General features: G+C 43.8%; 4 protein-coding genes across 4 annotated transcripts; 2 read left to right on the forward strand and 2 right to left on the reverse strand.

Moving 5' to 3' along the window:
* Positions 1-3,963: 3,963 nt before the first annotated feature.
* On the forward strand, positions 3,964-4,750 carry LOC135159926 (uncharacterized). The gene is made up of 2 exons (XM_064115988.1): positions 3,964-3,972; positions 4,073-4,750. Exons 1-2 carry the CDS (start codon positions 3,964-3,966, stop codon positions 4,748-4,750), a joined length of 687 nt encoding a protein of 228 aa, XP_063972058.1.
* A 42-nt stretch (positions 4,751-4,792) lies between these two features.
* On the forward strand, positions 4,793-7,514 carry LOC135159927 (uncharacterized). The gene is made up of 4 exons (XM_064115989.1): positions 4,793-5,521; positions 5,747-6,563; positions 6,641-7,034; positions 7,133-7,514. The coding sequence occupies exons 1-4, from the start codon at positions 4,793-4,795 to the stop codon at positions 7,512-7,514; spliced, it is 2,322 nt and encodes a 773-aa protein (XP_063972059.1).
* Positions 7,515-9,567: 2,053 nt separating this feature from the next.
* On the reverse strand, positions 9,568-11,550 carry LOC135159928 (uncharacterized). Its single transcript, XM_064115991.1, has 5 exons — positions 11,528-11,550; positions 10,832-11,472; positions 10,623-10,765; positions 10,305-10,562; positions 9,568-10,254 (listed from the first exon to the last, which is right to left on the reverse strand). The coding sequence occupies exons 1-5, from the start codon at positions 11,548-11,550 to the stop codon at positions 9,568-9,570; spliced, it is 1,752 nt and encodes a 583-aa protein (XP_063972061.1).
* A 172-nt stretch (positions 11,551-11,722) lies between these two features.
* LOC135159929 (uncharacterized) lies at positions 11,723-12,710 on the reverse strand. Its single transcript, XM_064115992.1, has 3 exons — positions 12,567-12,710; positions 12,130-12,507; positions 11,723-12,064 (listed from the first exon to the last, which is right to left on the reverse strand). Exons 1-3 carry the CDS (start codon positions 12,708-12,710, stop codon positions 11,723-11,725), a joined length of 864 nt encoding a protein of 287 aa, XP_063972062.1.
* Positions 12,711-17,561: the final 4,851 nt, after the last annotated feature.

Here is a 17,561-nt window from a genome sequence, read left to right on the forward strand (position 1 = left end):
CGGTTCATAACCGACTAATATCCCTTTCCAAGATTTATCATCAAATTTACTTTTTCTTATTTTGTTATGTACATAGACTGTACTACCAAAAATTCTCAAATATTTTAACATTGGCTTCTTATTATGCCATAACTCATACGGTGTTTTATTTTCTTTCAAAGCTTTAGTTGGGATTCTATTAATTAGATACGTAGCAGTCAAAACTGCTTCTCCCCAAAAGACTTTATTTAACTTTGCACCGTTAACTAATGCACGAGCTTTCTCGGTAACTGTCCTTACCATTCGCTCTGCAACACCATTCAATGATGGAGTGTATGGAACTGTCAAGTGATAGTTTATGCCTTTTTCCACACAATAATCTTTCATCTCATTTGATAGATACTCCCTACCATTATCGCAGTATAAATTTGAAATCTTTAAATTAAAGTGTGCTTCACTTTTTGCTACAAAATCTTTCCACGTAGAAAACACATCTGATTTATACGTTATGAGATAACGTATAAATCAGATGTAACGCAATAATGCGTGTACTCATCAATAAACATCACGAAGTAATTTCTATTGTCAACTGTTGACGGAGTAATCGGTCCACATACATCTGAATGAACAATAAACAATGATCGTTTGATATAATTCTTATTTTTCTTCTTTTGGAAAGGTAATCGTGCTTGTTTCCCAAAAATACAAGCTTCACGAAGATCATCATTTGGCATGATGTTATTTATTAATTGTAAATCATCGACCATCTGTCCATTTCTCGTTTGCAAAAATTTTGTTTTTCCTACATGTACTGTGTAATTTTATTCACATTAACTTTAAATTCTATTATGTACAAATTATTTGTGGGCTTACCGGTCATGATGGTTTTCCCATTTTTGCTAATTTCAACCCCTTGTGGATTAAAATTTATACTCATCTGAGCTCTCTGCATTTTCCTGACAGACAGTAGATTGTATGGCACTTCAGGGCAGTATAGGACATCCTCCAGAACTCCTTCAACTCCTTTATTACTTGTCATGTTAATGATCCCTCTCTTCGTAGCCTCGATGAATATTCCATTTTTCGCCACTGAGATTTTTATAGGGGGATGTAACACTTGAAAACTGGAGAACAATCCATCGTCGTTGATTAAATGGTCAGAAGCTCCCGAATCCAATAGAAAATCAACTTTATTTCCATCGGTATTTTTATAAAAATCTCCGGCCATAAAGGCAAATCCTGATGAGTTTGCATAGGCAACTGTCGGATTAGAAGATTGAGTGATATCAATTGAATGCACTCTCCTATTTTTATCAGCCGAGTATTGCTGACTTTTCTTATAGAAAAAGCAATCTTTAATCACATGATTGTCTCTGCCACAATGATAACACTTGCGGAGTTTTTTATGGTTCGGCTTGAATCCTTTCTTTACACTGTTTTTCTTGTATTGATCCTTGAATTTTGTATTGTTAAAATGATTCGTTTTTAAATTTTTCTTCACGTCTTCTTGAAAGGCTTGGAGAACTTTCACACTGGTATCACTACTCTCAGTCTTTATTTTCACTTCATGATCCAGTAGTCTTGTTTTTATGAAAGCCAGCGTCAGATTATCCTCTGATAGAGTTTCTATGGCAGTAATAACACCACCATATATCGCTGGAAGAGTCAATAATAAATGTGGCACTTTGTCCGTTTCTTCTAGACGTGCTCCTGCAGCCGATAATTCTGTGATTAAATCATCGAATACTGTGAAGTGTTTAATGAGCGGGACATCTCCTCGTAGTTTTAGAGTTAGCAATTTCTGTCGAATTGCTAACTGTGTTGCTAAACTCTTTCGCTCATAAACGGCATCAAGACTGAAAAATTTCTTTTGCTGTCTTCTCCGTACTCGCGAATCCGAGGAGAGAATCCGACAAAAATTCAATGATGACACTTTTCGCCAAATTCTCAGCTTTTTTCCACTCACTTGTCACTTCAGCTGGTTCCTGTTCGTCTATCACTTTCAGTACGTCGAGTTCAGTTAAGTGAGAACGAATCCTAAACTTCCACACACTGTATTTTTCACCATCAAAAGGCTTAATGTTCTTTTTGGGTTTCGTCGTATTCATTTTAATTTAAAATAGTTCACGATTATTCACTACACTAAAAACCAAACACTAAACAGTTTTTCGTTATTAAAAAAAATTACACTAAAATGCGTAGACTGGGCCCATAACCTATTGGGATATGGATAAAAGGGTATAAATAAATGTAGTGTTTTAATTAATTTTATAATCATAAACTAGTTATTTAACTTGCACGAGGAAGGTACGACTGATCTAGAGGCCTGGTGTCCAGAGACTAACTTACTTCTTATAATATGAAAAATCTATACTAGGAGAAAAACAATAGAACCTTCATGTTTCCAGAGGACAGAGTCTCCTTTTAATACCACTTGTGGTAAGGATCACAATGCTCTCAAGTCCAGAGCACAACAGATCATAAATCAGTCCCTTTTCTGGAAACTATAGTTAAACATATGATAGACCTTGTCGAGTGATTTTTGAAACAGAAAAGAAGAGCTGTGTTCTAATTTTCCAACAAAAACTATATATTTTATAATAAAAATGACTTGATAAACTCAACACGGGTGTGAATTTACGTCGTGAGTTTTGTGCCGGCCCCCCTCATTCCCTCTCTCGCCCCCCTCACCATCACCAGCTCCCCTCACCCACTCCTCCAACGCAACCCAGATCGCTCACCGTACACACCCAATAATTGATTTTTAAAAAATATTAATAATTTCATCCACAGGAATATTACGCGTTATGAGTCAATACTTAATTTTTCAAAAACGTATTAATAATTGCATACACAGGAATATTATGCGTTATTCTGATCCCATAACCTGTTCGAATATGAGGAACAAAATAATGGAAAAACACACAGTTAATTTGAATAGTAAACTTTAATATACAGGGTGTCCCAGAATTGAACGTCCAGACTTTAAACTTAAGTTGGGGCTGAAATTCTGGATCGAAAAGTCCTGAGCGACTTTTTGATCAGACGCACCCTCTTCAACTTATTCCGGGTTGAAGTTGGACGAATCAGGGGCGTGGAATACCCGGTCGCACGACGGTGAGGAAAACGTTCGAGTACGGTGGTGTCCCCACCATACGGTACTACTCCCCTGCGGCGGCAGAAAGAGATGACTTGCGTCGGTGGGTAAGAGGAAGGGGAGGGAAATGAAAAAAATGAACAGCAACAAAAAAAATCATCAGCGATTGATCATTTTTTTTCTCCTTCGCTGAAAGAAAAAATGAAAATCTCATACAGGGCCAATGGGGCTTTAAAAAATTAAATCGCCGGGTTTTTTTTCCAGCGCTGTAATTTTCGACGCTGTTTTTTTCTCCTTTTCGATTAGATTAGGAGATGTAATGGACCTCAATCGATGGGGAATTTATTCCTCCATCGAATGCCCTTGGTTTCATCCCTTGGCATTAATTAGGGGAGGAGTAAATAATTTTTATGTAGCGGGCGGGTGTTCATTTTTTTCATTTCCCTCCCCTTCCTCTTACCCTCCGCCGCCAGTCATCTGTTTCTGCCGCCGCAGGGGAGTAGTACGGTATGGTGGGGACACCACCACACTCGCATGTTTTTCTCACCGTCGTGCGAGCGGTTATCCCACGCCCCTGATTCGTCCAACTTCAACCCTGAATAAGTTGAAGAGGGTGCGTCTGATCAAAAAGTCGCTCAGGACTTTTCGATCCAAAATTTCACCCCCAACTTAAGTTTAAAGTCTGGACGTGCAATTCTGGGACACCCTGTATATTATTTGGACTCTAATTATCAAAAGAACACTGTGCACTCTATGAAATTTTAGAAGAGACTAAAAACTAAAATATTCGTCAGGCCCCGACTCACCTCTACTTAGAGAGAGCAACAAACTTTACACTCCCTGAAACCTCACTGAGAAATTCCATTTTGACCAGGTCTGGTCACCACATGGTTTTGGTGAAATCCCTTTGGAAAAGTGCAGTAATAAAAAGTCCCAGGGAAAAGGCTCTGACAACAATTAATCAATAAAACATTGGTTTTATTATTGAACATAAAGACTCTGGGACGAGTGAATTTTGTATTTGGAGAAAACGCCAAAATTCAACACGCGAAGATGCGAATTTCTGCCGAATATCGAGTCGATCTATTCCTCATGCAAACTGCTCTTGGCTGGGTCATTGAAGGGGGAGCTCCTACATCTTCACCCTTCCATAATCGTTGTTGTCATCTCAACAACACAGACTCTTTGGAATTCGACTTGTCAAAATTTTGGAAGATAGAAAACGCTGCGGAAAAATCTCGTTTCAATGATGTAGAAGCTGCACGCGAGAAACATTTCAAGGATTACGTGACCAGAGACGCGACAGGACGATACATCGTGGCTCTGCCTTTCAACGACAACATCTCTCGACTCGGAACGTCACGATCTCGTGCCTACAATCGATTTAAATCGTGCGAGAAAAAATTCTATCGAGAACCCGAACTTGCTGGACAATACAAAGTGGTCATTCAAGAGTACATCGATTTCGGGCACATGACCGAAAGCAGTACTTCCAATCTGTCTGATCATGGGCATTATTTACCTGATCACGCGGTATTCAAACAAGGCAGTTTCACAACAAAATTGCGCGTTGTATTCAACGGATCCGCGACGACCAACACCGGGGTTTCCTTGAACGACGCTCTCCACGTGGGCCCCACCATTCAAGGCGATATTTTGTCGCTTCTATCGTGATTTCGTTTACACCAATACGTTCTGACGGGCGATATCGAGAAAATGTATCGACAAGTTCTCGTGCGTCCAGAAGAGCGGAAATATCAACGAATTGTGTGGCGCGATGATGATGACCCCGTGAGAACTTATCACCTCCACACGGTAACCTTCGGATTATCGGCAGCACCTTACCTCGCAATCAGATGTCTTCATCAATTGGCAGATGACGAACAACATCAATACCCTACGGGAGCTGTAATCCTGAAGAGAAATGTATACGTAGATGATCTTCTTACAGGAGCACAAACTCGTCAAGAAGCTATCACTATTCAAAGTGAACTTGAAAATTTAATGAAACTGGGCTGTTTCAATCTTCGACAGTGGGCATCCAACGATCCCACACTACTTCAAGGTGTTGCCTCCAAGGACATCAACAAGCGTCTACAACTGGAAGATTCGACAATGCTGAAGACATTAGGGATTACTTGGGATTCAGTGGCAGATAAAATAAAATACTTCGTGAAAACTTCAAATATCGTTCAACTCACCAAACGAGCGCTTTTATCAGAAACTGCTAAATTATTCAACCCATTGGGCCTACTATCTCCCGCCATCATTGTTGCCAAAGCATTCATTCAAAAACTGTGGATTTTGAAGGTAGATTGGGATGCTACCTTACATCCAGACTTACAGAAGGAATGGCTTCAACTCTACCAGAAGTTATGGAGCAAGCTACATTTCCACGGGGAGTATTGGTACCAGGCGCCACCAATGTCCAACTTCCTGGTTTTTGTGACGCGAGCAAAATGACTTATGGAGCCTGCTCATACCTCCGCACTGTTGACGCCCATGGGAATATTCGTGTGAGCCTACGTTGCTCAAAATCTCGTGTGTCCCCACTGAAAGAGCAAACTATACCTCGTCTTGAATTGTGCGGAGCTCAGCTATTGACATCGCTCACGACAAATGCAACGGCTGCCGTCAACTATCATATCGATGAAATATTTTATTGGCCAGACTCCAGATAAACTTCAAGTATTCGTCAGCAACAGGGTAGGAGAGATCCAGCAGAAAACCAACATTCAGAATTGGAGACACGTGAGAACCCATGACAATCCAGCGGACCTTGTATCACGTGGGAAAACTCCTTCTGAATTTGTAAAACCGTCTCTTTGGATTTGTGGCCCATCATGGCTTGAAGGAGACGAGAATGGATGGCCCAATCTACACCTGGAGTACTCATCACAAGTACCTGACTTACGAAAATCACAAACTTCCTTGGAAACCTGCTTAGCTTCAACGACCGATGACAAGGCCTTGAACATGGGGTCATCATCAATCACTAAATTACAACGTGTTATTGCCCAGTGTTTAAGGTTCAAGACTTGTCGTAGGGGTCCACCAACCCTTGATGAACTTGGAGTTGCTCTTCAGGCTATTGTACATTGGGTACAAGTGGAAAACTTCGTAGCAGTCATCAAGGAACTCCAGCATCCTCAACATGCTAAACATAAATCTTCAGAATTGTCTAAATTTGCCAAATTATCTCCATTGATCGACAAAGATAGACTTCTGCGAGTGGGCGGTCGTTTGACGAATGCTCATAATTCATACCCTCAACGTCATCGCTTCATCCTTTCAGAAAGACATCCAGTAACCGATCACATCATCAGGAACGAACACACACTCCAACTACATGCTGGAGCTCAAGCCACACTATACACTGTTCGTCGCCGGGTTTGGATACTAAATGGATGTCATCCAGTTCGACGCATCGTTCGTGCTTGCGTCAAATGCATCAGACACAAACAGCCACCAGTAGATTACACCATGGGTAATCTACCTGAGGCGAGACTGCCGCCCATTCACCAACGTCGGGATCGATTACTGCGGCCCCTTTCTTCATAAAAGAAAAGAAAGTACGCAACAGAGGTCGTGTAAAGGTTTACGTGTCTGTTTTCGTATGCATCGCCATTAAGGCAGTGCACTTGGAGATCGTCAGGGATCTCACCACTAAAGGGTTTCGGGCTGCCTTACGACGATTCATTGCTCGGCGGCGAGTCTACAGCAACATCTATTCTGACAATGGCACAAATTTTATCGGTGCCAATAGTGAGCCGAAGGCGATCCATGAGTTCCTGAAGAATGAAGATCATCGGAAAAAAATTCTTCATTTTGCTACGTCAAAGGAAATTCGATGGTACTTCATCCCAGCACAATCTCCAAACTTCGGTGGACTTTGGGAAGCAGCGGTCAAATCCTTCAAACATCACCTGAGGAGGATTGTGACCAATGAGTTACTCACGTTTGAAGAGTTTAACATATTAACTATCGAGATTGAAGCCGTGCTAAACTCACGACCTCTCAAATCTCTCCAAATGATCCAATCGCATTGACTCCTAGCCACTTCTTGATTGATGATTCTCTGACAAATCTCAGAGGCCCAGACTTTCGGGAGACTCCTAGCAATCGACTCTCAACCTGCCAACACATCCAGAAGTTGAAGCAGGACTTCTGGACTCGCTGGCATCGAGAGTACATCAGCGGGCTCAATGTCAAATCCAGATGGACACATGGCGAGCACCCAATCAAGGAGGGTACTCTGGTCATCATCACAGAAGACCACCTACCACCAATACAGTGGGCATTGGGTAGGCTCATCAAGACTCACGCTGGTACTGATGGCTTCATCCGAGCAGTTACCGTGAAAACTGCCAAGGGTACCTACGACCGCAACATGAGAAAGCTGGCTCCTCTACCCAACACCGATGATTCAACATGTTGATCAAGCCTTCTCGACAGGGGAGCATGTTCCGTTGCCGAATTGTTCATCGTGTTGAGGTAATTTCAAATTCAAAAATATAGAACAATGCAGCAATTCTCTCTAAAATTCAACCTAGATTTTATTTTACTGTCAAAAATTGTCATATACAAATCTTCAAATTTTAATCTTTTATTCCAATACTACGGTCATAAAGACCATATTTTCGAATAATCCGGTATTTCCAAATATTCCCTTCATTTCAGACCGAAAGTTTATGACTTTATGACGGTCACTCGGACAGTTTAGACCCAGACACGTTCCAAAACTTTCCACCTTTCCACCTCCACCCTCCGATCATCGCCCACTATACCCTCACAAACGAATGAAAACGTTCCTGTATTTTTCTTGAAGAATTAAAATTCACCAAATTTTTCCACACAGTCCACGTGAACGTTGAACATATAATTCGGCATTTTTCTCCAGAACACCAGTATCTAATTTTTCTTCACAATACCAACATCGTAGAAGATCGACCCTTTTTCATTCTGTACGGTGAGAGATCTGGTGTGTGTAAGAGGATTGGGTGAGGCGAGCTGGTGATGGTGAGATGTGGGAGAAAGGGTGAGGAGAGGATGAGGGGGGCTGGCACAAAAAACACGACGCAATTCCACCCCCGTGTTGAGAAGCTAACTGTCAATTTATTATAAAAACTGTAAATCTAATTTATGTATTATACAGAGATAAGAGCGGTCACGGAATTTAACAACTGAGTATTCCAATTGAGATAAATAGTGAGAAGTCGTTATAAATTTGAGATCAATTACACTGCTACACGTGTTGTCGCGATGATGTCCAGAAGACGAGAGAACGAGTTTGCGAGAGGTTACGGCCGGGAAAAATCCAGATTGATGGCACGTGACCATTTTCATTGGTCAAAGGGCGTGTTTCCGGGGTTGAGGTCTCCGGTAAGTGGCGCCCCAATTAGGCAAATATGCCAAAAGTTCCCCTGGCAACAGCGGGTTGTTTTGGGCCAGGAGTCGAGCGGTCATAGGTTGTACAGCGCGGGGGAAGGGGAGGCTGGAATTTAGCCGGATCCCCAACACATTCGTATAGTCGAACTGTTACATCGCGTCGTTATACTCAACTCCTGTAATTCAATTTCGTGCACACTCTATTTTTATTTTAAAAAGTGTTAGAGAATTCTCATCGAGTGTAAATAAAGAGTCAAAATATATGGATTTTTTAAGGTGAAGCGACTTGGTGATATTTTGATGTGAAACATTTATAGGCTCACTTGTCAACCGAATCATTGCCGTGGTGACAGGTCGCCACGCTATACTAAGGTATACCTATATATATATTTTGTGTGTAGTAGAGTGTACGGTGTGGCGACGGGTCGCCACGCTCTACTGAAGTATACATATATATATCCTTTTTATATACAGTCGAGTATGTAAGTTCTCACTCAGTTTGACGTTGCTCTTTACTACGGTACACATAACTTGCGGTTTATTTCATTTTTCCTTTCAATTTTTTGACAATAAAATATATGTGATAGTGATAACTTAGAAGATCAAAGTGATCAACCTTGTGCAAAGAAAGTGAAACTACACTATGGCATACTACCAAGTCATCAGTAAGTAGATCGTATTTTTCAAGCCTCCATAAATGTAATTATTATATTTTTATATTTAATTAATTATATTCATATTAATCATATTAGGAAGTTATATAAATTATATTAAGATTAATATGACTTTATGACTTTATTATTGTTAGACGGTCCTAACCAGAGGTGCAATCAGCCTCTCGGCCATTTTACACCCTGCCTTTAGGTAGCCGTCTAGTCGCTGGTTGCGAGTATCTGTGCCCTACGCGCTAACTCATAGAGCCTCTTGATCCCGTCCCTGTCGACAAGTATATCTCTGCATGCAGACCCAAAAACATCCCATCTGGCTTCATCGAGCCCGCTGCATGTTGTGCATAGGTGAAGAGGATCCTCCTCCATCAACCCGCATTTTTTGCATAGGGGGTCAGTCCCTTTGCCTATCCTTGATAAATACTGAGCCAGGGGTTAGTGATAAGCATCACTGGCCCCTGGCTCCACCCCCCCCCCTGGCCCCACTATAGCTCGGAGCTTAGCCCTGTTTAGGCCCAACAAAGTTTCTGCAATCTTCCTAGTGGGTTTTTCCAAGAGGGATTTCATGTGTCTGGCACCCGTCTTCGAGTCCCACCTGTCCACAATCCTCCTGTCCCCACGCTCCTTGACCAGGTCCTTCACAAAGTCGGTGTGCACGTCTACGTGCTCCACTTCCCACTGAGAGGCCCTTCGGGTTCCGTTCTTTGCTAGCTCATTGGCTTTCTCATTGCCTCTGATGCCAGCGTGGCCCGGAATCCAAGCCACCTCGAGCCGATTAATTACGGCAATTTCCTCCATCAGCTCTACGCACTGACCCACTAGCTTAGAGCAACACTCGTATTTGAGTATTGCCTTCAGCGCGCGTCTGCTGTCTGAGTAGATGAAGATCTTTTTGCCCTCGTCCCCTCTCTCCAGGATCATGCTGGCACAGGTCCTTAGGGCAGCCAGTTCAATCTGGAGCACGGTTGCGTGCGAATCCAGCCCGATGGCCCTCGCTATTGCGGGCCCCTCAGACCAGACCCCCGCATCTGCCGGTCCGCTCACCCGTGATCCATCCGTATACCACACTAGTCCACGGGGCGGCGCCCCGTCCGCGTCCTTTCCTGACACGGTTTCCCCCATCTAAGGTTGACAGAGAAGTTTCTGCGAAAGTGCCATCTGGATCTGCAGACGTCAGCACCGCGCGACAGTAGCCCTTCCAGCTTTCTGTCTGCGCGGAGCACACTAGCATGCCCGTTCTTGGCTCCCTGCCAGGTTCCCTGCAGCCGCAGTCTTGCAGCCGATTTTGTCGCCTCATCCCTTATAAGTAGGTGTGGCGGTTGTATGAATAGCAGGGCCTCCAGTGCTGAGCTCGGGGTCGTTCTAAGGGCCCCAGTTATGCCCAGCATCGCAAGCCTGCCTACTCTGTCCACTGCTTTCCTGTTGCAGGCCTTATTCAAGGCCTTCCACCATTATACGGCTCCGTATGTAAGCTGTGGGGTCATTATGGCCGTGTAGATCCATTTGACCATCCTCGGCGTTACACCCCATGTGCTTCCGAACATTCGCTTGCATGCCCAGTATGTCATAGTAACCTTGTTGGTCTGCATGGCGATATGCTTTTTCCAGCTGAGCTTCTTGCCGAGCCAGATACCTGGGTATTTGACTTCCCCAGAGAATTTCAGTTCTGTGTTATAAATGGAGGCGGGTTAGACGGCACCCCTCCTTCTGCTTGTAAAGTGCACCACCTCCGTCTTTTCTGGGTTTACCCTTAGACCCTTCGATGTGCACCAGTGCTGAACATAGTCCAGCACCTTCTGCATCTTGCTATGTAGCATGCTCGCGTCCCTGCTAGTTACCGGCAGTGCCACATCGTCCGCATATGCCACCGTCCTTACCCCCAGCTCCTCGAGTCCAGTGAGGAGGCCGTCGACAACGAGGAGCCACAGGAGAGGGGCGATAACCCCTTCCTGCGGGCAGCCCCTCCCCGCCACAGCCCTTACCGCACTGTCCCCGAGGGTGGAGTGGACAACTCTGGTTCGGAGCATGGCGGCTATCCATCTGGTGACCGACGCCTCGATCCCAAATGATGCCGCCGCTTTCTCCATTATGTCAAAGGAAGTATTGTCGAAGGCCCCCTCTGTGTCTATGAAGACACCGAGGTGTCCTCCTTCCTTTCCTTTGTGTTTTCTATTATGCCTACGGAGTGGTGCAACGCAGTCTCCGTTGATCTGCCAGCTTGGTATGCATGTTGTGAGGCGCATATCTGGTTTGACCTCAGTGCCGCCTCCTGGATGCGCCTGTCGACCAGTCTTTCCAGCGTCTTCAGCAAGATGGAGCGCAGACTGATCGGCCGGTAGGCTTTTGCATTGTCATAGCTGCATTCACCCGGCTTGGGGATAAAGACAACTCTCACTTCCCGCCACCTGCTGGGCACATAGCCCAATGCTGGGCAGGCCCTCAGTGCCGGTAGCAGTCTGCGCAGGAGCAATGGACCCCTTCTTCGCAAGAGGGCCGGATATATCCCATCCGGACCCGGGCTCTTGTACATTTCGAAGAAGTCCACCAACCAACGCAGCTCCCAGTTAGGATCGCCGCTTCCTGTTCGCGTTCAGTCTGCCTCAGGGCACACTCCTGGGTGCTCTATAATAGAGCCCGGAAAGTGCGCGCAAACCAGATGCTCAAGGACCTCTCGCGGTTCTGTGACGGTCTCTCCACTTGTCAGCGTGATTCTGCCCAGCCTTTCTGCAGGGGAAACCCTGCGAAGTCTGAAGACCCTTGATAGTGCATTCAACTCCTCACAGTATGTTCTCCAGGTGAGCTCCTTTGATTGTTTGATGAGCCTCTTGTACTCCCTCTGCGCATTTCTGTACAGAGTCCAGTCCTCGGCTCTCTTGGATTTACACGCTCGGTTCCAGAGTCTCCTGGACCGGCTGCTCAGCCGGCTGATTGCCTGCATCGTTTAGCCGGGCATGCCATTTGGAAGGACTCGGTCAGGGCGACGTGGATTCTCTCCACCTCGTCCTCCAACCTGTCCTCCCTGCAGGGCCTTACGCGTCCTACCCTGAGCCTTTCCTCCAGTTTCCTCTCAAAGGAGTCCCAGTCGGTGGCCCTTGGGTTTCTGCGCAGGCGATCCTGCTGTAGTTCGGCACAGCCCTCAATGCTAAATCTAATGCGTCGATGGTCGGAGAGTGTGTCCTCCCGGTCCACTCTCCAGTCCATGCATCGCCCCGCCAGCCAGCGGGTGCACATGGTTATGTCAATGATGCATTGACAGCGCGAGGTGACAAACGTAGGCCGCGAGCCCTTGTTTAGGATCTCCAGGTCCACGTCTGCCATAAATTCCAGGAGGGCAGTGCCCCTGTCATTACAACTCTCACTGCCCCACACCACGTTCTGCGCATGTGCGTCACATCGTATGATGAGTGGCAGATTTTGGCTCTGCAGTGATTCACCAAATCACGCAGTTCCTTGGTAGGTGGTTGTGTCGGTGAGTCATGAGGGAAGTAAGCCGAGCAGAAGACAATGTCCTCCGCTTCTGCCTCCCCCCGAAATCTCATGACAACCGGCACCAAATCTCTGTTGCAGAAGTTAGCCATTCCCCTGGCTCCGCACGCTTTTTGACAGCAATGCAGGCTCTTGGGCCCAGGTCGCTCCAGGCATAGAATAGCTCCTCCTCGCCTCCAGATAAGCCTTTAACCGAGCCTCCGTAATGCCAGGGCTCCTGTATAAGGCATATGTCTGTGGGCTCCACCGCAAGGCTGCGAGTGCCCTGCTGAGTCGCAGTGCTGCAAGTTAATCTGGGAGCAGTGGACTAGCAGTGAGACTAAGCCGTCTCCCCGCATCCCGTTTTCTACTCCTCCTCGCCTCGCCAACCTGGTCATTGGTGGGCCTTTAGGCAGGGTCGCCAGTAGTAAGTGGGCACGATTGGCGAATTTATTCCAGGAATCGTCCCCCTTCCCCCCTTTTTCCAGACCTGTCCGAACACGTTTTCCCCATTGTCCTTTGAGGAGGATGTCGCCGCTCTAGGGCCCCCTGGGGTGAGGGTCCCCAAAAAATGTCATTGTTCGACAGGAAGTGGGTGGTGGGCGGGTGGCGAAGGAATGCGAACAGGTCCCAAAACACTTAAAACCATCCCATTGTTATGCAATGGAATGTCGTTCACGTGTTAAGGGAAACTGGCCCATTATTTTTTTTTAGATGGAGGATTGCGCAATGCCCTGGCATGAATGGCGCAGTAAATGGATGCTTTTTTTTACAGGTTTTTAGGGCAATAAATTTTCCCTTTCTATGGAAGACCGTTGGAAAAATTCTCAACGATGTCTCCTTTTTTTTTCGACTAAGTTTATCTCTCTTTCTTTTATTGCATGTTTTTCCTTCAAAAGTTTTTTTTTATTTTATTTAAAAATCAAAAATGTTTTTTGCCTTCCGTCTTTTTTTATACCTGAAAAGATGTTGAGGGTTTTTGTAATAAATAATTAAACATAGGGTTTACATTTTATCTTTCTTTTTATATTTCATAAAAATTGTAGGATACATTTTACAAATCATATGTGTATGGTTTTTCCAATATGAGGGCATTCTGTAAGCCCCTCCCGCGAATTTATCCAAATAATTAAAACAATTATGGAATAATTCTCCAAATAATTGGTACAAATATCCAAGATTTTCGTGGGGTATTGTACGTCGAAGATCATCGCGAGCCATGAGATAAATTTCCTCAAAATTTACGCGTATGCGATGATAAAGATCCTCCGTGGCAGGCATTCTATTGTATTCCATATAATTCATAGCAACGCCTGTAATTGATCGTACTATCGATTCCTTATATTCCTGGAGAGGCAATGTCTCCAAGAAATCCAGCCACTGATTAATCCATGCAGCCTTGTTTTTCAATGTAATGATGCTCTGTCCCATCATCATTATGGGAGTCTGATTTGCATCCTCATTGCGAACAAAGGTCACGCAGGGATTTTCAAAACTACGGTGGAATTTCACGTTTATGGCCCCAAATTCCTTTGCAGGTACATTGTGGTTGATCTTTGGGTGAAACTTCTCAGGGTCAAAGTAGTCGGTTACGGCATCCAAATCGTTGAAAAAAAGGGTCCATTCTTCTCGTGTCATTGACAATATGGCGCGTTTCGGGCGTACGCCCTTAAATTGCACAACCGGGACGAATTGACCGAAACACGTAACTTTTAAGCCGACACGAATTTGTTTTGTCTCTGATCTATTCAAAGATATAACTTGAGACAATACCACATACTGTTCAGCATCACTGAATCCCTTTTGTTTGGTACTGTCCATGTTGAAAAAATGAATGGATGAAATGGGACGACTGAATCAAATCCACCGCGAGCACCCGCGTTTTATAGCGCTACGTATGAGAGTGGAGGGGACAGAATCCCCCACTATGCACATGATAAATCTATAACCGTCACACATTATCCCCCACTGCAGGGAGTTCTGCGGCGACGGCGTCATACATGCGCCCCACTTTCGCGGTTTTTGTATGTTGCGCGGTACCTGCACTCTTACCATGGAACCTTCCTATACCGATTTTTTTTTGTTAAATCGAGTGACGCGTTTGTTGTGATTCGTTAAAAGGCATGGCAATAGTAAAAATGTCTAAAAACTTTGAAACTTACGCTTTAGAGTCCCTTAAAAAATATCTCGCGGATCGCAAATCGTATGAGGGACGACAAAAGCCTCAATTGCGCCAGAAAAGAGTACGCGTATGTGTTGATAAATATACAGATGATGATTACCCAGACAGTGAAGATAGTGATGACATGTGTATTCCAGCAAAAGCGCGGAAAATCGCGATAGGGTCAGGATTGGAATGCGAAGTGGAAGATTTCCTTGTTGATCCTTCTTGTGTATGTAAATATAAATTCCTTGGTGAGACATGGAATAAAATCCATATCAGATATCGCAGGGATAAATTACACTCTCAAGATGAGAGCATAGACATGTGTACGACATTTAAAGTATGTTACAATGAAGAACCTGCAGAATCTAATAGAAAAATCGAATCAAATTTTCAAATGAGATATAATCCTCCATCACTGAGAAGCATTGCAATCGCGAATTTATTAAATGAAAGGAAATATGCGAAAAATGCAAAAACTTTGGTTGTGGTTACTAAAGCAATTGTGCATAATAGTGATGTTTTATTATATAAAATGTCGAAGTCAAATGGTTTTTTCGACTGCATAGAACACACACGATTATGCAAAGCAGGCGTGGGGGAAAAACACTATTGGTACCACTTTTTTAGGGTGTGTGAGGAAGAATATTATCTCCCTGCGGGGGAGGAGACATTGGTCTACAAGAAAGGAAATGGACCAATCATTGCCCTTTCCTTTCAATAGCCAACAAATGCAAAACAAGTGGGGGGGCGAAAAAAAGGAAAACTCGAGCATCCTTCCTCATCAGCTATTCAAAGCACCCTCCACCAAGGCCAAATTTTCAAAAAAGTGTGGAAAACTTAGCCCCTCCTCTAAACTAGGGATGCATCAAGGAACCCAGTGAGATCATTTTACTGCATTTGGGTTTTTTACGTCAAAATGACATCAAGTCAAGTGAACTCATCTCCAAAATCCAGTTATCAATCAGGTTATCAGCCTGGAACTTTTAAACCTAAAAAATCTAAATATTGTGGAATCAACGCGAATAAAAATGGAATTAAGATAATTAGTGATCGTGTAGTGAAATTTAACAGTGATGAGAAAAAATCAATTGAAAAAATAGTGAAAAAAGTGAAACTCCAACGACATGAGATTTCCAAGACAGGTCCTGTCATAAATATTGACTCTGACCTTCAAATGGTTGAAAAGAAGACGAAAAACTCAACCAGACGATTGGGCCATAAATCACCCGGTAGCACTCAAAGTGACTCTAAAATACTGAAAGTCAATAATAAAAAAAAAAGTGAAATCGTGCAAGTGAGTACAGAGGAAAAAAAGTTGTGGATTAATATGCAAGAAAAAGACCTTGATTTATTCAATCAAGTGAACTATATTGATAAGAAAAAGGATCTGAAAAAATACAGGCTCGCGAAAAACGTTTAAAATTCGCGGAAAAAAAGAAGGCCGAATGTATCGCTCGCGAAAAACGTCGCGAACTAGGTAAGGAAAAACAAAGACAATTTAGAGCTCGCGAATCAGAAAAAAATCGATCCAAGGACCACACATCGAAGGATATCATCCCTGAGACCATCATGGAAATGGATTCATCGATTGAGATCATTCCCAGAACTGCATCAGTTATTAATTTAATTCTGGAACGCGAAGGTGAAGATGCTCAGCATGGGCCATTGAATTTCGCGCCCTCAACTCCAACAAGTAAATATTCAATCAATCAATCATACGAATTTTGAGATTAGATTGATTTCAGCTAATCATGTATTCTTTTCGTTTCAGAACCGCGAAAAACTATCGAGGAAATCAAGGCCGTTCTAGTCGCGTTGGGCGCGAATCTAGAACAAAGGAATCGCGAGGACGATTACGAAGTGCGATGCACTCCAACGCAGCGTCAAAAAGAGCTTGATCAAATTGCGATGCAATTGGATCAAAGCAACAATGACGATGATGATGAAGGATTGGCCCTCCAGAGTCTTGATTTTACCCCGTTATCACCCAGTAACCGTTCGGCTTAACAATTTATTAAACATTTTTGTATTTTTTGGATAGCTGAAATAAAAGTCATAAATTTTATTGCATTACCGGTGAGTCTTGACTTTTTTTTTATTGCTAGGCAAAACCCAATATTCCCTCTCCTGTCCCCAGCCCTTTTTTTTGCTCGTAGAAGCAAGGGGAAATTGCTCTCGCTTCTTCTTCTCCGTCGGTCCCCTGAATCCTTTCGTTTATTGTCTCTTTCCTCCTAGTTGTTTAGAGGGTTTAGAGAACAATTTTGACTTTTTCCTCTTCTTTCCTACATATATCCTTACCCTCATCTCCCTCTAACTTACGGGTTAGAGGGTTGAGGGCGAATAGTGGGGCAAAAGTCATATAAACCGTGAGGTTCCACTACTCGCCCTCTTTCACTATCGTCATCCGGAGGACTCCAGTGTTCGTGAAGTTTTAGTGTTTTTTTTGTGTTTTTGTTTATTTAAAAATTTGTTTAAAATGGTGAGAGTCACCTGTCAAGGAGCGTGCCAGGAGCACTTTGCCCGCGAGGTAAGTTTTTTCCATATTTTTTGCATGTTTTTCGGGATGTTTTGCGGTTTTTGATATGTGGCATTTTTCTCGCGGCTCTTTTTTCAATTTTCAGTTTTTTGCGTCCGCGGGTTGATTTTGGAGATTTAGTATTTCACGTTCACACGTATTCTCTCTCTCTCTCTCTCTCTCTCTCTCTCTCTCTCTCTCTCTCTCTCTCTCTCTCTCTCTCTCTCTCTCTCTCTCTCTCTCTCTCTCTCGTCTCTCTCTCTCTCTCTATCACACGTGAGT

This window comes from Diachasmimorpha longicaudata, chromosome 3, assembly GCF_034640455.1.
Source record: "Diachasmimorpha longicaudata isolate KC_UGA_2023 chromosome 3, iyDiaLong2, whole genome shotgun sequence".
Classification (NCBI taxonomy): domain Eukaryota; kingdom Metazoa; phylum Arthropoda; class Insecta; order Hymenoptera; family Braconidae; genus Diachasmimorpha; species Diachasmimorpha longicaudata.